The 25534-nt window shown below is 49.9% G+C and overlaps 1 protein-coding gene across 1 annotated transcript; it reads right to left on the minus strand.

Annotated features, from left to right (window-relative positions):
• Positions 1-283: 283 nt before the first annotated feature.
• Positions 284-24071, minus strand: LOC145340593 (SH2 domain-containing adapter protein F-like; the record flags this gene model as incomplete). The annotated part of the gene is made up of 3 exons (XM_080185061.1): positions 284-403; positions 1702-1873; positions 23910-24071. Coding segments are annotated over 3 exons (454 nt in total), but the record flags the coding sequence as incomplete, so codon positions are not given.
• Between the last annotated feature and the right edge of the window lie 1463 nt (positions 24072-25534).

Consider the following 25534-nt stretch of genomic DNA (forward strand, 5'->3'; position numbering starts at 1 on the left):
ACTTGGAAATATACCCTTCGCAGTCGTAAAATCCTGGGATTCCCTCCCTAACAGCACCGTGGGTCAACCCACAGCACGTGGACTGCAGCGGGTTCAAGGAGGCAGCTCACCCCCACCTTCTCAAAGGGGCAACTAGCGATGGGCAATAAATGCTGGCCCAGCCAGCGAGGCCCAGGTCCCACGAATGAATTAAAAAAACGTGAGTGTAATTCAAGTTAGTGATTCTCCGAATTCAGCCTGACAGGGAAGGGGTTAACAGAAAGAGTCACAAGCTAACACTTACTTCAGCGAGAGCGAGTAATCATTCTTGGCAGTCTCGCTGTTTCGGACCAGGTAACTTGCTTCCTTACACAAGCGCAAGAGATTCTCGGCGTCTGTCCGGCTGATTGCCCCGTGATACCAGCTGCAGGGTAAAGAAAAGACAACTCAGCGCTGCTTTTGTCTCACTCACAACCCAGCCCGCCCTCACTGACAGCACGCTGCAAAGCTGGCGTGCTAAACGTGAACATATGTTCCAGCTCACCGTCCCACTGCACAACCATCTGTACCCTGCTCGAGAGGCAGGCAGGCCCAGCGCGAGCATTCCCCACACCCTCTCGGGCAGAACAAGCAGCGTTTAGTAAAACACGCACACCCGCTCACCCTGCCCAAATCACACCACGCGCTGGAAATACCGCTCACTCTGACAGTCACCTTTCTCTGCCACCCCTGTCCCCCCCCGCCACTGCGCACCCCATCTCAATTAATAATAGCACTGTGACCCAACACCCCCCAACACCATTCCAGTCCTTTGTAACAGAATGGTTGCAACACAGGAGGCCATTCGGCCCCTCCACGTCGGTGCCAGCTCACTGCAAGAGGAACAGAGCTAATCCTCCTCCCCTGCCCTTTTCACCGCACGGACCCCTGCCTCGACCAGCGACTGCTCCTCAGACATCCGGATCAATATCTCAAGTCAACGTCAGTGACAGAGCAGATTGTCCGGTGAAATGTCACGTCACTGCTTGTGGGATCTTGCTGTGCAAATTCCCACTTTGTGGCGATGGCTGCACTTCAGAGGAAGTGTTCCGCTGGCTGTGAAAGGACCAGGCGATACCTTGAGGTCAAGAAATCTCTTGTAGAAATACAGTTTGAGTCTCTACTGATAGCACACGTAGCTACGCACATACTAAAAACATGCAAACATACTAAAACACACAAACAAATACACATGCTAAAAACACAAACACACATACCAAAACACAAATTACACATACTAAAATCATGCAAACATGCTAAAAACACAAAAATACTAAAACATGCAAACACACTAAAACATGCAAACACGCCAAAAACATACAAACAATACATTAAAACATGCAAACACACAAACAAATACACACAAGTACTAAAACATGCAAACATGATAAAAACATGCAAACACATTCATACTAATTTGCAAATACACAGTTATTGAAACACGCAAGCATACTAGGTCAAAAACATGCAAATATACAGACATAACATGCAAAAACACAAACATACAAAGCACACAAATATATTAACGGGCAAATACATGAAAAACGCACAAACATACTAAACACACACACACATACATACACTCTCACAATATCAAAGGTTAAGTCAGACTGCACCCTCACAGTGTGAGTGGTGCTGAAGTGTGTGAACAAAGCCCAGAGATTGTAAATGATGTAAGCTCACGTTTGTCTGCCGAGGGACAGACTGGGCTCCACTCTCTCACCGAGCGCTCCACTCAACTCCAGGCTTTGATGTTTCAGAGATTTGATGTTGGGTCCTGACAGCCTGTTCTGGTTCCGGACTTTCTCCTCCTTGGGTGGGGAGACGCGATTCTTCTCAAAATCGTCAAACTGAACTGAGAGGAGGAAATAAAAAGAGTTTAATGGAAGCAGGGAGAGGGAGAGACAGCAGATAAACTGAGGAGCAGAATTCCAAAATCTGTCCTTCATTGGCTATTTTCCCCAGTGTCTTTACCCCACAAGGAGCTGAATGGCCGCTGATATCTCACTCCAGTGACAACTCGACATTACCGCTAGCTGTTAAACTATGGGAGGCTTCACAATAATCTTGTCCTCATCTAATAGTCTCTCCCTCTCACACACACACGTATCACACATACAGAAACACAAGCATGCACATATATACAGGGTAGCACAGAGGGTTAGCACTGCTGTCTCACAGCACCAGGGACCTGGGTTCGATTCCCAGCTTGGGTCACTGTCTGTGTGGAGTCTGCACGGGTTTCTTCTGGGCGCTCCAGTTTCCTCCCACAGTCTGAAAGACCATGCTGGTTAGGGTGCATTGGCCATGCTAAATTCTCCCTCAGTGTACCTGAACAGACACCGGAATGTGGCAAATGGGGGATTTTCACAATAACTTCATTGCAGTGTTAATATAAGCATACTCATGACGCCAATAAATAAAACTTAAAAACATACGCGTGCGCCCACACACACACACGCATATGCGCACAGACAGATGCGCACGCAAGCACACAGGTATGCGCACACATATACACAAACACACGGTCAATGTATGTGTGTGGCACGGTAGCACAGTGGGTTAACATTGCTGCTTCACAGACCCAGGGACCTGGGTTCGATTCCCGGCTCGGGTCACTGTCTGTGTGGAGTTTGCACATTCTCCTCGTGTCTGCGTGGGTTTCCTCCGGGTGCTCCGGTTTCCTCCCACAGTCCGAAGATGTGCGGGTTTGGTGGATTGGCCGTGCTAAAATTGCCCCTGAGATGCATAGGTTAGAGGGATTAGTGGGTAAAATATAGAGAGATACAGGGGTAGGACCTCGGTGGGATTGTGTTCGGTGCAGACTCGATGGGCTGAATGGCCTCTTTCTGTACTGTAGTGATTCTATGACACACACAGAAACACAAGCGTGCACACATGTACACAAATACATGCACGAATATTTGCATACACAAACACACAGATAGAAACACACGCACAGGCAGACAGGTATCTTTTCACATGTTGATCAGGAGTTACCATTTCCCTTCTCCAGCCCAGATAACCTCACCCAGCGCAGGTCAAAGGACAGCTCTGGGAGGGTTCTGGCCCGTGTGACTCAGTTCTGTCCGTATTTGTCAACGTTGGTGTAGATGGGGTCAGGCACACCAGGGATTCAAACCAACCGTTCAACAATAACAACCTGCGTTTATATAGCACCTTAATGCTCCAAGGCGTTCCACAAGAGTGTAATCAGACACCAGGTAACACTGAGCCACATTAGGAGACAGTAGGGTCAGATCACCAAAGCTTTGGTCACAGAGGTCGGTTGGAAGTAGGGTCTTAGAGGAGGGAAGTGAGGCGGAGAAAGTTAGGGAGGAAATTCCGGAGCCTGGGGGCCCAGGACGCCTCCAGGGAGGGAGTGAAGGAAATCCGCAGGGTGTGGAGATCTCTGAGGGTGGTGGGGTTGGAGAAGATTACCCACGTGGGAGAGGTGAGGTCATCGAGGGATTTGAACACGAGGATGAGAACGTGAAACAATGCCAAAGAACGAACCATCATTCGCAAATTATAAACTGGCTGACATCAGACAGACGGCTGATTACTGGAACCACAGTTGTGTCATGGGTTTCTTTATTCATCCCTGGGGCATGGGTGTCACTGCCTGGGCCAGCATTTATTGCCCATCCCTAATTGCCCTCGAACTGAGTGTCTCACTCTGAAATTCAGAGGGTAGTTGAGAGTCAACCACATTGCTGTGGGTCTGGAGTCACATGTAGGCCAGACCGGGTAAGGACGGCAGATTTCCTTCCCTAAATGGACATTAGTGAATCAGATGGGTTTTTATGATAATTGGTGATAGTTTCAATAAACAGGCTAAGTTGTCCCTGAGGGCCCAGGGAAGCGTAGGTTAGAGGGATTAGCAGTGCGAGCGTGTGGGGTCACGGGGATAGGGCCTGGGTGGGATTGTTCTCAGTGCAGTCTCGATGGGCCGAATGGACTCCTTCTGCACTGTAGGGATTCAATGATTCTAGGACAGGGTGCAGAATGTAGTGTTACAGTCATAGCTAGGCTGTAGAGAAAGATCAACTTAATGCGAGGCAGGTCCATTCAAAAGTCTGACAGCAGCAGGGAAGAAGCTGTTCTTGCGTCGGTTTGTACGTGACCTCAGACTTTTGAATCTTTTTCCCGACAGAAGAAGGGGGAAGAGAGAATGTCCGGGGTGCGTGCCACAGAGGAAGTGAGAGATGGGGGAGGGCAGAGATCTCGGAGGGTTAGACAGATAGAGGGAACTCCCCGTGGAGGTGGTGACTCCAGCCCTGAGGATATTATTTGCTGGTTTTGACGGCGTGAGTTGGAATTTCAAACTCCTTTTATCGAGGGTCTCACAACTGGGCAGAACCTGAACACCGTGGGTGGGTGTGTGTGGGTGTGGGGGGAGCGGGGGAGTTGCCACAGCTGCCGGAATGCAAAATATGCTGCATTCAAAATAGATTAACTTCAACATGTCAGAACAGTGGGACACGCAATAGAAGCATGTCGGCAAACATGTCAATTCATTGAATCAACGTCCCTCAATCAGATAGCGACCTCTAACCAGATCGGATCCGCTGTCAGAGGAGGAGATGTATATCTGCGAGAAACTGGCTCCCTTCCTGACATCCCCAGCTCTGCATTCCCAGGATTCTGCCTGTGGTAATCCAATGATTCTTGCCAGAGTTGGTTCAGTCTGTGGGACTCCCCTGTGAGACTCCCCTGTGACCCCCCATCTGTCCCTGTGACCCCCCACCTGTCCCTGTGACCCCCCCCACCTACCCCTATGACCCCCCACCTGTCCCTGTGACCTCCCCTTGTGACCCCCCCCACCTGTCCCTGTGACCCCCCCCCACCTGTCCCTGTGACCCCCCCACCTGTCCCTGTGACCACCCCCCACCTGTCCCGGGTTCGATTCCCGGCTCGGGTCACTGCCTGGAGTTCGCACATTCTCCCCATGTCTGTGTGGGTTTCCTCCAGGCCCTCCAGTCTCCTCCCACAGTCGGAAAGACGTGCGGGTTAGGTGGATTGGCCGTGCTAAACTCTCCCTTAGCATCAGGGGGATTAGCTATGGGGATAGACCTGGGTAGGATTGCGGTCAGTGCTGACTCGCTGGGCCGAATGGCCTTCTCCTGCACTGCAGGGACTCTGTGAGGCTGGAATATAAGAGTCGGAATAACGGGACAGCAATTTCACACTGAGGATGAGGAGAAACTTTCTTCTCTCAAAGTCTTTGGAACTCCTTGCCACAGAGTGTCCTGGGCACAGAGTCACACGCACATTTACGGCTGAGATAGATTTTTGATGAGTCGGGGAAAGGGCAGGAAAATGTCGGATCAGCTTATTGAATGGCTGAACAGGCTCGAGGGGCTGAATGGCCACATTCTGTTCCTATCTCGAATGACATTCTGCTCTCAGATCCCACCACCTGCTGCTTGTGAATGATGTGGAGATGCCGGCGTTGGACTGGGGTAAACACAGTAAGAAGTCTCACAAACACCAGGTTAAAGTCCAGCAGGATTATTTGTAGCAAACGCCACTAGCTTTCGGAACTGGGCTGTTCCTTCATCGGGTGGGTGGGAGTCCTGATCACAAACAGGGCGTATAAAGACACAAACTCAATTTACATGAATAATGATTGGAATGTGAGTCTTTACAGCTAATCAAGTCTTAAAGGTATAGACAATGTGAGTGGACAGAGCATTAAGCACAGGTTAATGAGATGTGTATTGTTTCCAGACAGGACAGTTAGTGAGATTTTACAAACCCGGGTAGTCATAGGGGTTACAGATAGTGCGACATGAACCCAAGATCCCGGTTGAGGCCGTCCTCAGGTAACTTTCATTGTTCATGTAAATTGAGTTTGTGTCTTTGTGCCCTGTTTGTGATCAGAACTCCCACCCACCTGACAAAGGAACAGCCAGTTCCAAAAGCTAGTGGCATTTGTTACAAATAAACCTGTTGGACTTAAACCTGGTGTTATGAATGGTAGGAAGGACTATTACTTACATGGCGAAAAACTGCAGCAGGCGATGGTGCAGAGGGACCTCAGGGTCCTTGTGCATGAGTCGCAAAAACCCAGCTTGCAGGTGCAGCAGGTGGTCAGGAAGGCGAATGGGATGCTGGCCTTCATAGCGAGGGGGATTGAATATAAAAGTAGGGAGGTCTTGCTGCAGCTGTATAGGGCATTGGTGAGGCCGCAGCTGGAGTACTGTGTGCAGTTTTGGGCGCCACACCTGCGCAAAGATATTTTGGCCTTGGAGGGAGTGCAGAGGAGGTTTACTAGGCTGATACCGGAGTTGAGGGGGTTGAGCTATGAGGAGAGGCTGAATAAACTAGGCTTGTACTCGTTAGAGTTTAGAAGAATGAGGGGAGATCTCATTGAGACGTATAAGATGATGAATGGGATGGATAGGATAGAGGTGGAGAGACTCTTCCCGCTCAAAAAAGACAGTAGGACTAGGGGGCACAGCCTCAAGATAAAGGGGAGGCGGTTTAGAACGGAGTTGAGGAGGAACTTCTTCACTCAAAGGGTGGTGAATCTCTGGAATTCTCTGCCCATTGAGGTGGTGGAGGCTGCCTCGCTAAATATTTTTAAGACGCGGGTTGATGGGTTCTTGATAAGAGAGGGGATTAAGGGTTATGGGGAGAGGGCGGGAATGTGGAACTGAGCCACGACAGATCAGCCATGATCTTATTGAATGGCGGGGCAGGCTCGAAGGGCTGGATGGCCTACTCCTGCTCCTATTTCTTATGTTCTTATGAGACTTCTGACTTGTGAAGGAACCAAACTGTGTAGGCTGGTTTTGGGTGGGTGTATCTCCCTGCCCCCTGCCCGGGGTGGGGGAGGGGGTGCAGCTTCCCACGTTCCACTGTCCAGGATTCCTCATCCCCATCGCTCTGAGGATCCAGCGCAAAGGCCAGAGCCCAGGCTCTCGGGAGCAAAGTTTGGGGTTGATTGGACACGAGTGCTGCTGGAAGTCTGGAGCTTGCAATTGGTGCAGGGTCGACTGGTGATTCTGAATTTGAGATTGACAGGTTTGAGTTAGTCAGAGTCGGGCGGGGGGATTACAGCGGCTGTACGGAATTAACTCAGATCAGTGACTGTCACTACAGCTTCGCTGATGTTCTGCTCCTGTTCCTATTGCAAACCTCCTGTAAAACTTCTCTCAATATCACATTCTCTGGCTTATAATGTCCTGCCCGTGGTTACAGTGACGCACCAGGCTGCCCTCACAGCCAGTCTCCCCACCCAGAGGTGACAATGTCATCCCTGACCCAGGGGAATCCAGGCTATCTGCTGGCATGTGCGCTCATACATGTACAGTACGCGTGAGAGTGTAGAGAGGCTGCAACACAAAGCGCAGTTATGAGTATGCAGTGTATGTGTACACGCGCATGCAGTGTGTGTACATGCAGTGAGTGTGTGCACATGTGTGTGCAGGGATTGTGTACATGTTTGCATGTGTGAGTGTGCAACGTGAGCATATGCAGAGTGAGAATGTGCTTTTTTTATTCATTTGTGGGACACGGGCACTGCTGACCGGGCCAGCATTTATTGCCCATCCCTAGTTGCCCCTTGAGCTGGTGGTGGTGAGCTGCCTTCCTGAATCGCCACACAGTCCATGTTCTGTGGGTTGACCCACTGTGCTATTAAGGAGGGAATTCCAGGATTTTAACCCAGCAACTGCGAAGGAACAGCCGATATATTTCCAAGTCTGGATGGTGAGTGGCTTGGAGGGGAACTTGCAGGTGGTGGTGTTCCCCGTGTATCTGCTGCCCTTGTCCTTCTAGATGGAAGTGGTGGTGGGTTTGGAAGGTGCTGTCTAAGGATCATTGGTGAGTTGCTGCAGTGCATCTTGTAGACGGTACACACTGCTGCTACTGAGCGCCAGTGGTGGAGGGAATGGATGTTTGTAGATGTGATGCCAATCAAGAGGGCTGCTTCGTCCTGGATGGTGTTGAACTTCCTGAGTGTTGTTAGAGCTGCACCCATCCAGGCAAGTGGAGAGTGTTCCATCACACTCCTGACTTGTGTCCTTGTAGATGGTGGACAGGCTTTGGGGAGTCAGGAGGTGAGTTACTCACCGCAGTATTCCCAGCCTCTGACCTGCTCTTGTTTATGTGGCGAGTCCACAATGGGACTGTGGTCAATGGTAACCTCAAGGATGTTAACAGTGGGGGATTCAGTGATGGTTACACCATTGAATGTCAAAGGGCGGTGTTTAGGATGTCTCTTATTGGAGATGGTCATTGTCTGGCATTTGCGTGGCAATGAATGTTACTTGTCAGCCCAAGTCTGGATATTGACCAGGTCTTGTTTCATTTGGACACGGACTGCTTCAGTATCTGAGTGGTGAATGGTGCTGAACATTGGTCAGTCATCGGTGAACATCCCCACGTCTGACCTTATGGTGGAGGGAAGGTCATTGATGAAAATGGTTGGGCCTCGGATGCCACCCTGAGGGACATGTGTGAATGTGTGTAGTTTGCATGCGCACATGTGCATTAACTGTGCAGCAAGACAGTTTGTGTGTGCACAAGAGTGTAGAAAATGTGTGCATGCACATGTGTAGCGTGTGTGTGTGCGCGCGGTGTGCAGTGTGTGCGTAGTGTGCAGTGTGTATTTCGGACAGGATAAAAGAGGTTCCTTTCCACAGACACTCTGTTATTGAGCTCTGTCAGTTAATGAGTTTCTTTCACAGTTCAGATAAAGGACTGAGACAATTTATTTGAGTTGAATCAGTCAGAGAGATATTGAAGGAGTGCTGCACGGTGCCTTATCATTAACCCCCAGGTCAGCATTCCCCACAAACCGAGTTACAGACAGAATACTGAGACCTATGGCAAGTCTACCCATCGCTGCATCTGTGCTGGATTAGAATGGCGATTTTCAAATCCCTTCCCTTTGCTTTTCCCAGATGTGGCCAGAACTGAACCCCAATTCTATTCAGCGCATTTTTCATGAAAGTTCCCCTCTACTCCCACCCAGGTCAGCAATGTGAGATAAGGAACTCTGCTACATCACACTCCCATCAAACACTCCCAGGACAGGTACAGCACGGGGTTAGATACAGAGTAAAGCTCCCTCTACACTGTCCCCATCAAACACTCCCAGGACAGGTACAGCACGGGGTTAGATACAGAGTAAAGCTCCCTCTACACTGTCCTCCCATCAAACACTCCCAGGACAGGTACAGCACAGGGTTAGATACAGAGTAAAGCTCCCTCTACACTGTCCTCCCATCAAACACTCCCAGGACAGGTACAGCACAGGGTTAGATACAGAGTAAAGCTCCCTCTACACTGTCCTCCCATCAAACACTCCCAGGACAGGTACAGCACAGGGTTAGATACAGAGTAAAGCTCCCTCTACACTGTCCCCCATCAAACACTCCCAGGACAGGTACAGCACGGGGTTAGATACAGAGTAAAGCTCCCTCTACACTGTCCCCCCATCAAACACTCCCAGGACAGGTACAGCACGGGGTTAGATACAGAGTAAAGCTCCCTCTACACTGTCCCCCCCCATCAAACACTCCCAGGACAGGTACAGCACGGGGTTAGATACAGAGTAAAGCTCCCTCTACACTGTCCCCCCATCAAACACCCAGGATATCAAGCTGACTTTATTGGGAGCTTGTTGTGTACAAACGGACTGTGAATCATAGAAATCATACATCCCTACAGTGCAGAAAGAGGCCATTCAGCCCATCAAGTCTGCACCGACCACAATCCCACCCAGGCCCTACCTCCACATCCCTACACATTTACCCGCTAATCCCTCTAACCTATGCATCCCTGGACACTAAGGGGCAATTTTTAGCATGGCCAATCAACCTAACCCACACATCTTTGGACTGTGGGAGGAAACCCACGCAGACACAAGGAGAACATACAAACTCCACACAGACAGTGACCCAAGCTGGGAATCAAACCCAGGTCCCTGGAGCTGTGAGGCAGCAGTGCTAACCCACTGTACTCCCGTGCCATGTTACTGTGCTTTGGAATGTTCTGAAGTTGTGAAAGGTGCTATATAAATGCAAGTCTTTCTTTGCTATCTTCAGAGTCTGAGTGACCTCTTACAACAAGGCCTTGTTTGTTTAATTAAATTATACTCTTCAGCTGGGACTTCTTATCTGGTTTTTTCCCCCTCGCCAATCTTTCCAACATAGCATGTTTACACATTCTGCTATTTTTGCCAATAAATTGTGAGGTAGCCACAATAAAACAGAGGGGGGGTGGATCCCGCGGACCTGTTTACAGGCTGTGAAATCTCTAAATTTAGTTGGTGACTGGAGAAGTGTGGGGTTCTGGAGAACAGAGTGATCTCATCCATCTGTGTGCTTCAATGATATCATAATCTGTAAGTGGTGTTTCGAATGGTCCCTGAATCCCACTCACTGAATGGGAACAGACCCTGATTTGAACCTGTGTATCTCTCTCTGCCCTCACTGTATTCTCCAGCCCACTCCCCACCCCCCTCGTCTCCTTCCCTCACTCCCACTCCACCAGGATTGTGGGTGGGTGGAACTCACGGGTTTGCAATACTCTGCACTAACTGCCTCAAAATAGCCAGTGTGTGAGAGAGTCGCAACAGGCAGAACCAGTCTGGGAAACTGGTAAGAGTGAGGCACACAGTGACACTCACACACGCACACACTGACACACACTGACACTCACACACACACACACACTGACACTCACACACACACACACACACACTGACACTCACACACACACACACACACTGACACTCACACACACACACACACTGACACTCACACACACACACACACTGACACTCACACACACGCACTGACACTCACACACACGCACGCACTGACACACACACGCACTGACACTCACACACACACACGCACTGACACTCACACACACACACGCACTGACACTCACACACACACACTGACACTCACACACACACACACACTGACACTCACACACGCACACACTGACACACACACACGCACACACTGACACTCACACACGCACACACTGACACACTCAGACACTCACACACACACACACACACTGACACTCACACACACACACACTCACACACGCACACACTGACACACACACACACGCACTGACACTCACACACGCACACACTGACACACACACACGCACACACTGACACACACACGCACACACTGACACACTCAGACACTCACACACACACACACTGACACACACACACACACACACACACACACTCACACACACACACACGCACAGACACACACGCACAGACACACACGCACAGACACACACGCACAGACACACACGCACAGACACACACACGCACAGACACACACGCACAGACACACTGACACACTCAGACACACACGCACGCACACACTGACACTCACACACGCACACACTGACACACTCAGACACTCACACACACACACACACACTCACACACGCACACACTGACGCACAGACACACACACGCACAGACACACACACGCACAGACACACACACGCACAGACACACACACGCACAGACACACACACGCACAGACACACACACGCACAGACACACACGCACAGACACACACGCACAGACACACACGCACAGACACACACGCACAGACACACTGACACACTCAGACACACACGCACGCACTGACACACACGCACGCACACACTGACACTCACACACACACACACTGACACTCACACACACACACACGCACACACTCACACACGCACACACTGACACACACACACACACACGCACAGACACACACACGCACAGACACACACACGCACAGACACACACACGCACAGACACACACACGCACAGACACACACACGCACAGACACACACGCACAGACACACACGCACAGACACACACACGCACAGACACACACACGCACAGACACACACACGCACAGACACACACGCACAGACACACACACGCACAGACACACACACGCACAGACACACACGCACAGACACACGCACGCACTGACACACACGCACGCACTGACACACACGCACTGACACACACACTGACACACACACACACTGACACACACACACACTGACACACACTGACACACACACACGCACACACTGACACACACACACGCACACACTGACACACACACACGCACACACTGACACGCACACACGCACACACTGACACACACACACACTGACACTCACACACACACATGCACTGACACTCACACACACGCACTGACACACACACACACACTGACACTCACACACATGCACTGACACTCACACACACGCACTGACACTCACACACACGCACTGACACTCACACACACGCACGCACTGACACTCACACACACGCACGCACTGACACTCACACACACGCACTGACACTCACACACACGCACTGACACACACACACACGCACTGACACTCACACACACACACGCACTGACGCACACACACTGACACAGAGACAACTGCATACACAGATGCACGTCCACATGCGTATGGGCGCACACACAGGCACACCAACACACACAGACATGTGTACAGAGACACATACATATGTATATGGGCACACACTAACATACACATACATTAATATATGCATGCTGATGCACACGTATATATGTCTGCTTGCCTGTGTGTGCGTGCATGAGTGGATGTCTGTTTGCATGTGTGTGTGCAGGTGTCTGTGTGTGGATCAGTGTGTGTGTATGGGTGCATGCTTTTTTTGTGTGTGTCTTACGTGCGTGCATGCGTGTGTGTGCACCTTTTTACAAGTGTGCATTTGTGTGTGTGTGTGTCTGTGTACGTGTGTGTGGTGGGTCAGGGTGGAGGGGGATAGGTGCGTCGACTGAGGGCGCAGTGGAACTCCCTTCCTGCGGTCGAATAGTCTCAGCTCCCAGATAAAGAACGGGAGCAATCCTGGAGCTTCCCTTAAAGGACCCTCACCCACCCCAATCAAAGCCCTTTCCCCTCGGAGGGGGGTGGAGGGGCACAGAGTGGGGCAACAGGCAGCAACCCGAGTTAATGAGTCATTGCTTCCGCTGTTTCAGTGACAGGTTCGGCACAGCAAGATCCAAAACATGCAGCTTCCAGTGGAAAGAATAGGGAAAAAAAAGTGCAGAAAGGTTTTAGTTTAAAAAATAAATTATTTATTCTGTACAAACAAATGCACGTGTCACATGATTACAGCAGGTCCATTAAAGAAAGAAAGAGTTATTACACCGAGGTTCTTCTGAGCTAGAGGAGGATAGAACGTGCCCAGAAACATCAGACTGTTAACAAAGCAGAGGGTGGGGATGGGGGGGTAATTAACCAGGTTAGTGCACACACACTCACGCTCATTAACTAGTATAACCAGTGAGGGTTAAGCCTGCTCACCAGCGAGGAGGGTTGGAATGCTGAGGTTAGTAGAGGACAATCTGAGGAGAGGCAGGAAAGTGTGACAGAGTGGGATGTGGGGGGGTGAAGTGAGGGATACTTGGGGGGGCGGGGGTGTTGTGGAACGGGTGGTGGTTTGGAGATTCATCCCAGACTTTCTATGCCCTCTCCCCTCCCTCTCTCCATCCCCAGGGTGCTGTCTCTTGCTAAGGTCTCCACCTCACCCCAACCTGACACAAGCAGCTGAACCCTTTACCAGCCAGCCCAGGAAGGCGCGGCTATTCCACCGTGACAGGCATCCCACACCCAGAACGTCGGTGGGGGAAATTGACTGTGGAAGGCCTCGCAGGTGAGCCCACCCTGGACCAGCACCCACATGGGGGGGTACCTTCCGGAAGAGGGCACTTCACCTAGCAGCAATCGCAGTTCAGGTAGACCCTGACTGGGAATCTGATCAGGAACACCAACGCCAGACTGTTTCCTATCCTAGAAGCGGAGATACTGATGGGAATTGGTGGAGCAGTGGTTAGTACTGCTGCCTCACAGCACCAGGGACCCGGGTTCGATTCCCGGCTTGGGTCACTGTCTGTGTGGAATCTGTACATTCTCCCCGTGTCTGTGTGGGTTTCCTCCGGGTGCTCCGGTTTCCTCCCACAGTCCGTAAGGTGTGCTGGTTAGGTGCTAAATTCTCCCTCAGTGTACCCGAACAGGCACCAGAGTGTGGCAACTAGAGGATTTTCACAGTAACTTCATTGCAGTGTTAATGTAAGCCTCACTTGTGACACTAATAAATAAAACTTTGATTTTACTTTATTTCCCAAATTCAGGGATCTCATTCATTACAAAGTATGCTTTGAATGTTAATTACAAATGTTAACTAATTACAAACACTAACTAAATTGACTAATCACACATACTAACTACGTTAACTAACTACAACTAATCACGTACTCCAGTCACCAACATCTAATAATTCATTAAAAATACTAACTTATACTAATATAAAAGACAACTATTTACTGCAGAGATTAACTAATTTACAAATATTACTTTATGTACACTGATTACCAGCTCTAATGAACCACATCGTCCATTGTCCCTGGCTGTGGGATTTTCTGATATACGGGACAGGTTTGTGAGTGTCCAAAACCTCCCCCCACAGGGCCACTTAGTGGCCAAAAGCTTCAACTACCTCGTGACAGTTGACATTGCAAAACTCAATGTGAAATAAATCAAAGGACTTTACAAGGGTGATGGGAAAGCATAAACTAAATCAGGCCACAGGTTTGTGGGACTTGGTCATGATTTTTGTTAAATAATTCACAGATATATTCTGATCAAAGAGAAATGTGCAGATTAAGGCTTCATTTTGCTTTGTCAGATGAGATTTTCACAGAATTCCTACAGTATAGAAGGAGGCCATTCAGCCCATCCCGTAAGCAGTGACAACAATCCCATCCAGGTCCTATCCCCATCACCCAATGTATTTACTCTGCTAATCCCCCTGACATTAAGGGGCAATTTAGCATGGGGCCTATCTACCCATGTGGATGGGTGTGTCAATGTTGATGGCCATAGAACATTAGACAAGAGTCATGGGTGGAGGGGGGGACTGGTGGTGTTGGGATGGCGGCGCGGGCTCGTTGGGCCGAAGGGCCTGTTTCCCGGGCTGTTTTTGTTCTTTGTTCTCTTTGCACCCAACCCTTCTTTCATTCATTTGTGGACATGGGCATCACTGGCTGGCCAGTATTTATTGCCCATCCCTTGTTGTCCCTTGAGAAGGTGAGTGGTAAGCTGCCTTCTTGAATCGCTGCAGTCCACGTGTTGTGGGTTGGCCCACTGTGCTATTAAGGAGGGAATCCCAAGATTTTGACCCAGCGACTGCAAAGGAATGGCGATCTTTGGACACTAAGGGGCAATTTAGTACGGCCAGTCACCCTAACCCCCACGTCTTTGGAGCGTGGGAGGAAACCGGAGCACCCAGAGAAAGCCCATGCAGACACGGGGAGAACATGCAGACTCCGCACAGACCCAATCCGGGAATTAAACCCGGTGCTGTGAGGCAGCAGTGCTAACCACTGTATCACCCACAATATATGAAGGTGATGAATGATCTCAAACAATTTCCGGTGGGTCTCTAACTCTCCCTGCTGCCTTTTTTGCCCCTAATTTCTAATTCCTAACTTCTCCCCCACTCATTGTCTCCTCATAAAGGATTAATGAGCCATAGTGTCAACATGAGTCAATTTATAATAATTATCATAGGGATTCTATGACCCACAGGTGGAGGATATTGATTGCTTCAGTATTTTGAGTACATATAAAGAGGGGCAATTATCACAAATTGACTCAAGCCAACGCTAAAGTTACGAAAGTCCACCAACACCTCTATTTTCTCAGCAGACTAAGGAAATTCGGCATGTCAGCTGTGACTCTCACCAACTTTTACAGAGGCACCATAGAAAGCATTCTTTCTGGTTGTATCACAGCTTGGTATGGGCTCCTGCTCTGCCCAAGACAGCAAGGAACTACAAAGGGTGGTGAATGTAGCCCAGTCCATCACTCAAACCAGCCTCCCATCCATTGACTCTGTCTACACTTCCCGCTGCCTCGGGGAAAAGCAGCCAGCATAATCAAGGACCCCACGCACCCCGGACATTCTCTCTTCCACCTTCTTCCATCAGGGAAAAAGATACAAAAGTCTGAGGTCACGTACCAACTGACTCAAGAACAGCTTCTTCCCTGCTGCCATCAGACCTTTGAATGGACCTACCTCGCATTAAGTTGATCTTTCTCTACACCCTAGCTATGACTGTAACATGACACTCTGCACTCTCTCCTTTCCTTCTCTATGAATGGTATGCTTTGTCTGTATAGCGCGCAAGAAACAATATTTTTCACTGTATGCTAATGCACGTGACAATAATAAATCAAATCAAATCATGATTAATTCCAGATTTTTACAATACAAATTTCATCTGAATTTCACCTGGGATTTGAACACCAGATTTTGCCGGGGGGTCTCTCACTGACAATCCCACTGCACCATCACCTCTCCCCATGAGTTATGTTAATTGTATTGTTAAGAATAAGGATAAATAGCTCTTAGCGTCCAAAGATATTTGTTAGGGGAATTGGCAATAGAAGGTGATACCAGGAGATAATCCGGCGATTATAATAATTCTAACTTCTTTAAGGGGCTGTCAGTTTGCTAATTGGGTCACTCGATTATTTTTACTGTTAGTCAAACGTGCTGGGGCACTGGTGGGTGGGAAGGAGGTACAGATGTGTAGCGCTGCATCCTGCCACTAACTCCACTCCCAAGCCAAGGATCAGTGTCTGAGTTCACACTTCACTGTCTGGCTTGGATCCACGTAACAAGATACCGATCCAAACAGGCTGCGCTGGCCTCTGACCAGGTCCGCACTGTGATAGCTGGCACAACAGCAAAGTGAGGAGGCCGGGGTGGAAATTTGCTTTGGCTGCAAGGTTTAAAGGAGATGTACGAGGCAGGTTTTTTTTTTACACAGAGGGTGCCTGGAACTCGCTGCCGGGGGAGGGAGTGGAGGCAGATACAATAATGAATTTTAAGGGGTGTCTTGACAAATACATGAATAGGATGGGAATAGAGGGATATGGTCCCCAGAAGGGTAGGGGGTTTTTGTTCAGTCAGGGCAGCATGGTCGGTGCAGGCTTGGAGGGCCAAAGGGCCTGTTCTTATGCTGTAATTGTCTTTGTTCTTTGAATGGTGGAACAGGATGGAGGGGCTGAATGGCCTCCTCTTCCTCTTATGTTTGTAGATTGACAGAATGTGGCACTCCAATCACAGCAGAACAACACTCCCCACTGGGCCATTGCGGAACCATCATTTGATCCTTTTCTGTTCAACGCTGGCGAAAGAAAATGCCTTGACTGAGCAGGCTGTTACAGAGAAATGTAAAGAACTGTATTTCTATAGCGCCTTTCATCTCGGGACATCCCATGGTGCTTTTCAACCAATGACGTCAAAGAACAAAGAAAAGTACAGCACAGGAACAGGCCCTTGGCCCACTAAGCCTGTGTTCAACACGATGCCCCAACTAAACTGGAAAAAAAAACCTTCTGCCCTTACTGTATCCCTCTATTCCCTCCCTATTCATCTACCCATCCCGATGCCTCTTAACTGTTGCTAATGTCCCTGCTTCCACCACCTCCTCCGGCAGCGTGTTCCAGGCACCCACCACTCTCTGCGTGAGAAACTTTCCCCCTCACATCTCCCTAAAATTTTCCCCCTCTCACCTTGAACCTCTGCCCCCCCCCCCCACCCCCCGTAATTGACACTTTCACCCTGGGGAAAAAGCCTCTGACTATCCATCCTGTCTGGGCCTCTCATTATTTTGTAGACCAGGTCTCCCCTCAGTCTCCGTCTTTCCAGTGAAAACAATCCCAGTTTATCCAACCTCTCCTCGTAGCCAACACCCTCGAGACCAGGCAACATCCTGGCGAACCTTCTTTACACTCTCTCCAAAGCTTCCATATCCTTCTGATAACGTGGTGATCAGAACTGCACCACAATACTCCAAATGCGGCCTATCCAAGGTTTTACACAGCTGCCTTACCTAGCACAGTCACTGTTGATATGATGGGCGAAATGGCCTTCTCCTGCACCATACTGATTGTGTGATGCACAAAACAAGCTCCCAGTAGCAGCGATAAAGACCAGGCACCCCAATTTCTGGTCAAGGAACAGCTATTGGCCAGCACACCGGAGACGTAACCCTCTCCCACCGGACCGCAGCGCATTGCACAGCTGCCGGGGAGTGGGGGGGCAGACCAGATCCTGGCTTTCGACACCTCTTCCAAAAAACAGCACTTCCAACAATGCAGCACTCCCTCAGTCCTGCAGTGTGTGAAATGTGTGAAAAAATACTTTTCAAACTCCCTCATGTGAAACTTAAAAAAAATAATGATCCAAGGTAGAATTCTGACTTTGCACTCCATAAATATCTATATCACCATTCTATCACCACGGCACGGTGGCACAGTGGGTTAGCACTGCTGCCTCACAGCACCAGGGATCCAAGTTCGATTCCCGGCTTGGGTCACTGTCTGTGTGGAGTCTGCACATTCTCCCCGTGTCTGCGTGGGTTTCCTCCGGGTGCTCTGGTTTCCTCCCACAGTCTGAAAAATGTGCAGGTTAGGTGGATTGGCCGTGCTAAATTGCCCCTTAGTGTCAGGGGGACTAGCAGGGTAAATATATGGGGGTTACAGGGTTAGGGCCTGGGTGGGATTGTTGTTGGTGCAGACTCGATGGGCTGAATGGCCTCTTTCTGCACTGTTGGGATTCTCTGATCTGTATTCCTCCTCAGCCCGTGGGCACAATGTTCAGGGTTGTTGCAATCAGTATTATTGAGTGGATTCAGATACAGCCTCGCAGAACTCAGTGCTGGACATAAGAAAGAGGATGAGGCCATTCGGCCCTGTGCTGCCAGTCAATAGGATTGCATCCAATCGCTTTGCAGTCTTCACTTCCCTGCCTTCCTGCGCGCTCCTCATCCTTCCCGTATCAACCTCAGCCCCCTTGTCAATCAAAACTCTGTCCAAAGCAACCTTTAATCTATTCAATGGCCCTCAGTTCATGGGGAAGAGAATTTCACAGACTGACAACCCCCGAGAGAAGAAACTCCCCCTCCTTCTGCCTTCCATAGACTCCCCACAGTGCAAAAGGAGGCCATTCAGCCCATCCAGTCTGCATCTGCTCTTTGAAAGAACATCTTATCCAGACTCAACCCTTCCCCCATCCCTCTATCCCCATAACCCAGACTCAACTCACCCTCTTATCCCCCCCATCCCCATAACCCAGACTCAACCCACCCCCCCATCCCCATAACCCAGACTCAACCCATCCCCCCATCCCCATAACCCAGACTCAACCCATCCCCCCCATCCCCATAACCCAGACTCAACCCATCCCCCCCATCCCCATAACCCAGACTCAACCCACCCCCCCATCCCCATAACCCAGACTCAACCCATCCCCCCATCCCCATAACCCAGACTCAACCCATCCCCCCCATCCCCATAACCCAGACTCAACCCTTCCCCCATCCCTCTATCCCCATAACCCAGACTCAACTCACCCCCTTATCCCCCCCATCCCCATAACCCAGACTCAACTCACCCCCTTATCCCCCCATCCCCATAACCCAGACTCAACTCACCCCCTTATCCCCCCATCCCCATAACCCAGACTCAACTCACCCCCTTATCCCCCCATCCCCATAACCCAGACTCAACTCACCCCCTTATCCCCCCATCCCCATAACCCAGACTCAACCCACCCCCCCAATCCCCATAACCCAGGCTCAACCCACCCCCCCATCCCCATAACCCAGACTCAACCCATCCCCCCCATCCCCATAACCCAGACTCAACCCACCCCCCCATCCCCATAACCCAGACTCAACCCACCCCCCCCATCCCCATAACCCAGGCTCAACCCACCCCCCCCATCCCCATAACCCAGACTCAACCCACCCCCCCCATCCCCATAACCCAGGCTCAACCCACCCCCCCCATCCCCATAACCCAGGCTCAACCCACCCCCCCCATCCCCATAACCCAGACTCAACCCACCCCCCCCATCCCCATAACCCAGGCTCAACCCACCCCCCCCATCCCCATAACCCAGACTCAACCCACCCCCCCCATCCCCATAACCCAGACTCAACTGCCCCAGCCCCCCATCCCCATAACCCAGACTCAACTCACCCCCTTATCCCCCCCATCCCCATAACCCAGACTCAACCCACCCCCCCCATGCTTATGACCCAGACTCAACCCATCGCTATTCCCTTTATCCCCATAAGCCAGACTCAACCCACCCCCCGTCCCCATAACCCCATACATTTACCTCACCAATCCCCCTAACCAGCACATCTTTTAGACCATGGGAGGAAACGAGAGCACCCAAAGGATCCCACTCAGACACGGGGAGAATGTGCAGACTCCGCGCAGACAGTGACCCAAGCCGGGAATCGAACCCAGGTCCCCAGCGCTGTGGGGCAGCAGTGCTAACTGTCAGGAATGGCTTAACATCTTCCAATTAAGTCCTAATTTGATGTCAATTATTCAATAGAAGTCACTGATATGTAAAGGGCCACAGGTGTCACTGGGTTGTTTGTGGAGAATTGTGTGGGGGACATGATCAGAGAAATAAAGGTCGCTTATAAAGAGGCAGAACTCATGTCTCCTTCACTCGACAGCACCAGAGAGGCTCAAACACTAACCACTGTGCCATCTAAATGGGAGGCTCCTTATTTTAAGACTCCCCCCCCAACAGAGGAAAGACCCTCAGTGTCTGACCTTGTTGAGACCCCACCCTCCTCAGGATCTTGTGTTTCAAGAATATTACCTCTCATTCTTCTAAACTCCAGTGGGTACAGAGCCCAACCCTGGTAAGACAACCCCTAAATCCCAGGAATGTTGTTCACACAGCATTCCATACACAGCAAGATCCCACAAACAGCAACTGGAGGACAGGCCGCTTGCACTGAGAGAGTCATCGCACGTGAAAAGGAGTGGGAAGTGTGTTATTGGAATGTCGAAAGACAGCTTCTCAAAGAACACAAATTCTTTTTGAAATAGAAGACAGTTTGCCCATTTCTTTCTTATCGATCCTCCCCCCCACCTCCCTATCCATTTTCCCATCAGATCTACACCTCGTCTCTCCCTCCTGCCTCCCCTCAACCTAGCCACTTCCTCGTATCCCTCAGATCCCTCCAAAAACAAAGTTCCCTCCACCCTACCTGAGGCGTTTCTTTTTATTCATTCCTGGGACATGGGCATCGCTGGCTGGGCCAGCATTTATTGCCCATCCCTGGTTGCCCTTGGAGGGCAGTTGAGAGTCACCCACATTGCTGTGGCTCTGGAGTCACGTGTAGGCCAGACCGGGTAAGGACGGCAGATTTCCTTCCCTAAAGGGACCAGATGGGTTTTTCTGACAATCAACAACGGTTTCATGGTCATCAGGAGATTCTTAATTCCAGATATTTTGTATTGAATTCAAATTCCACCATCTGCCGTGGTGGGATTTGAACCCAGGTCCCCAGAACATTAGCCGAGTTACTGGATTAATAGTTTAGCGATAATACCACCAGGCCATCGCCTCCCACGAGTTCCTTACCCCTGGTTACAAACACGGCGAATTCCAATACTGGTCCGTCCCCTGGGGTTCTAGAACGTTAATATGACTTCTGTGCTGTTAATGTACTCCAAGTAGATTGTATCATTTGAAATCCAGCTCTATATATAAAGGGCTTTTCCTGTCACCCATTTCAGTGTCAGAGAGGTTTACAACATGGAAACAGGCCCTTTGGCCCAACTCGTTCATTCCGCCCTTTTCTTTGAGCCACTAAGTTAGTCCCAATTGCCCGTGTTTGGCCCATATCCCTCTGTACCCAATATTACCCATGGAACCGTCTAAATGCTTTTTAAAAGACACGGCTCACAGTGGGTTAGCACTGCAGTCTCACAGTGCCAGGGACGCGGGTTCGATTCCCGGCTCGGGTCACTGTCTGTGTGGAGTCTGCACATTCTCCCCGTGTCTGCGTGGGTTTCCTTTGGGTGCTCCGGTTTCCTCCCACAGTCCGAAAGACGTGCTGGTTAGGGTGCATTGACCCGAACAGGCGCTGAAGTGTGGCAACTAAGGGAATTTCATAATAATTTCCTTGCTAATGTAAGCCTTACTTGTGACTAATAAATAAATTAACTAATAAACTAAACAAAATTGTATCTGGCTCTACCACTGCCTCTGGCAGCTCGTTCCAGACACTCACCACCTTCTGTGTGAAAAAATTGCCCCTCTGGACCCTTTTGTATCTCTCACCGTAAACTCTGCTCTCTAGTTTTAGACTCCCCTACCTTTGGGAAAAGATACTGATAAACAGCTGATCTATACCCCTCATTATTTTATAGACCTCTATAAGATCACCCCTCAGCCTCCTACACTCCAGGGGAAAAGATGGCAGTCTATCCAACCTGGGTGAAGAAATTCCTCCCTCCTGCCAGCAGACAGAGTTCCCCCTCCCTATCTGCGCCCCATCGCCTTCCCCCACACCCTGACACAGTCAGCACCTCAGCCCAGTGGGTGCAATGCAAGAACAAAGCAAAGAGAGCAAGAGGGAGAGAGAACATGAAGCAGGGGTGCAGATTCTGAAAGGATAAGTTTGCCCTGGTTAGGTGGCACCTTCTACTGAGCTGTCACAAGGTGGTGGGGAGGGGAAGGTGGTGTGCAGAGGTTGGGTTCGATTCCCGGCTTGGGTCACTGTCTGTGTGGAGTCTGCACATTCTCCCCGTGTCTGCGAGGGATTCCTCCAGGTGCTCCAGTTTCCTTCCGCAGTCTGAAAGACGTGCTGGTTAGGGTGCATTGGCCGTGCCAAATTCTCCCTCAGTGTACCCGAACAGGAGCTGGAGTGTGGAGACTAGGGGATTTTCACAGTAATTTCATTGCGGTGTTAATGTAAGCCTATTTGTGATGGGGAGGGGAAGACTGTAATGGGTTGGATTATATATATATCACTATTAGATCACCCCTAAGCCTCCTACACTGCAGGGAAAAAAGTCCCAGTCTATCCAGCCTCTCGTTATAACTCAACCATCAAATCCCGGTAGCATCCTAGTAAATCTTTTCTGCATTCTTTCTAGTTAAATAATATCCTTTCGATAATAGACCGACCAAAACTGTTCCCTGTGTCTGCGTGGGTTTCCTCCCACAATACAAGTATTTATTTATTAGCCACAAGTAGGTTTACATTAACACTGCAATGAAGTTACTGTGAAAATCCCCTAGATACCACAATCCGGCACCTGTTCGGGTACACTGAGGGAGAATTTAGCATGAAAGAAGCAAATTATTGCGGATGCTGGAATCAGAACACACACACAACCCCGGACATTCTCTCTTCCACCTTCTTCCCGTCGGGAAAAAGATACAAAAGTGTTGAGGTCACGTCCCGACCAACTCAAGAACAGCTTCTTCCCTGCTGCCAGGAGTTTAACACGGCCAATGCACCTAACTGGCACATCTTTCAGACTGTGGGAGCACCCGGAGGAAACCCACGCAGACACGGGGAGAATGTGCAGACTCCACACAGACAGTGACCCGAGCCGGGAATCGAACCCGGGTCCCTGGCGCTGAGAGACTGCAGTGCTAACCCACTGCGCCACCGTGCCGCCCTATGTGCAGGTTGGGTTGACTGGCCATGCTAAACTGCCCCGTAGTGTGCCGATAGGTGCAGGGGGATTAGTGGGGAACATACGTGGGGTTACGGGAAAGGACCTGGACAAGATGCTCTGTCAGGGAGTCAGTGCAGGCACGATGGGCTGAATGGCCACCTTCTGCACCATAGGGATTGTATGATCTGTTTCTTGTTCAGCATTCAGGAAACAAAGCAGGTTCCCCCCTCCTGCCCGCACCCCCCCTCTCATTTAAAGCAGTTACACTTCAGACGGTAACTAACGGAATGTTTGGACCCACCACTGCTGTCTTCTGCCTGTGGCTGCGTGTGCTGTGAGTGTAGGTGTTGTTGCAGGAGCTGGCAATGAGAAAGCAGCAGCTCCCCTTCAGCCTTTGGCGTCTCGCTGTCCAGCTGTCCAACTGGCGGGGGCCAGGGTAACTCCTTTATTACCTTAATCTCTACTGCAGAGGGTGGCGTAGAGGGGGAGGAGGGTGAGGGAGGAGGAGGACGAACAGGAGAGACAAAAAAGAGAAATGAGAACAATCAGGTGAGAAAAGTCTCAGAAAGTGTGTTTCAGATAAAGAGAGAGAGGTATAAAAAACTCTTCTAGAAAGACAAAAGGTAAGCACAAGAGTGTTAACGCATTCTCCTCACTCCAGTCACTAAGGAACTCTGACATGCCCACTACGACTCTCACCAACTTACAGCTTCAAGTTTCCAGGTGCCCAGATCACCAACAACCTGTCCTGGTTCACCCCCGACCCCGCAGCACCCCCATGCCAACACCGTAGTTAAAAAAGTCCACCAACGCCTCTACTTTCTCAGAAGACTAAGGAAATTCGGCATATCCGCAATGACTCTCACCAACTTACAGCTTCAGGTTTTTAGGTGTCCAGATCATCAACAACCTGTCCTGGTTCCCCCCCCCATGTCGATACTATAGTTAAGAAATTCCACCAAAGCCTCTACTTTCTCAGGAGACTAAGGAAATTTGGCATGTCAGCTACGACTCTCACCAACCTTTACAGATACACCATAGAAAGCATCATTTCTGGTTATAATCACAGCTTGGTATGGGCTCCTGCTCTGCCCAAGACCACAAGGAACTACAAAAGGTGATGAACGAAGCCCAGTCCATCACTCAAACCAGCCTCCCACCCAATGACTCTGTCTACACTTCTCGCTGCCTCGGAAAAGCAGCCAGCAAAATCACGCATCCCATTCTTCCACCTTCTTCCGTCGGGAAAAAGATATAAAAGTCTGATGTCCTGTACCGACCGACTCAAGAACAGCTTCTTCTCTGCTGCTATCAGACTTTTGAACGAACCTATCTTGCACTAAGCTGATCTTTCTCTACACCCTAGCTCCAACTATAACACTACATTCTGCACTCTCTCTTTTCCTTCCCTATGAACAGCATGCTTTGTTTGTGTCGCATGTAAGGAACAATCCTTTTCAGTATATGCCAATAAATGTGACAATAATAAATCAAATCAAATCCCATCAATGTGACCATCCCATGAACCTTGCCATCAACAAGTGTTAAGATAGAAATTAGGAGCAGAAGTCAACAAATTCAGCCGTTCCAGCCTGCTCCGCCATTCAATCAGATCATTGTTGATCTCCCCCTGGTCTCAGATCCACCTCCCCACCTGTTCCCCATATCCCCTTATCCCATTTTTAATCAGAAATATATCAATCTCCTTTTGGAAACCATTCAATGATTCAGAGTCCACTGCGCTAATGGATAAGTGAGTTCCACAAATTCACCAGCCTCTGTGAGAAGTAGTTCCTCCCCATCTCAGTGTTAAACTCTCCCTATACCTGTGACCTCTTCTTCGAGATTGCCCCACAAGGGGGAACATTGAGTCTACATTATCAGCGTTGCCGAGACGTTGGGCAACTCACAGGTTCAAATTTCAGC

The sequence above is a fragment of the Carcharhinus amblyrhynchos genome, unplaced genomic scaffold (genome assembly GCF_965287045.1).
Source record: "Carcharhinus amblyrhynchos unplaced genomic scaffold, sCarAmb.v2.hapA chromosome_1181, whole genome shotgun sequence".
Taxonomy (NCBI): Eukaryota; Metazoa; Chordata; class Chondrichthyes; order Carcharhiniformes; family Carcharhinidae; genus Carcharhinus; species Carcharhinus amblyrhynchos.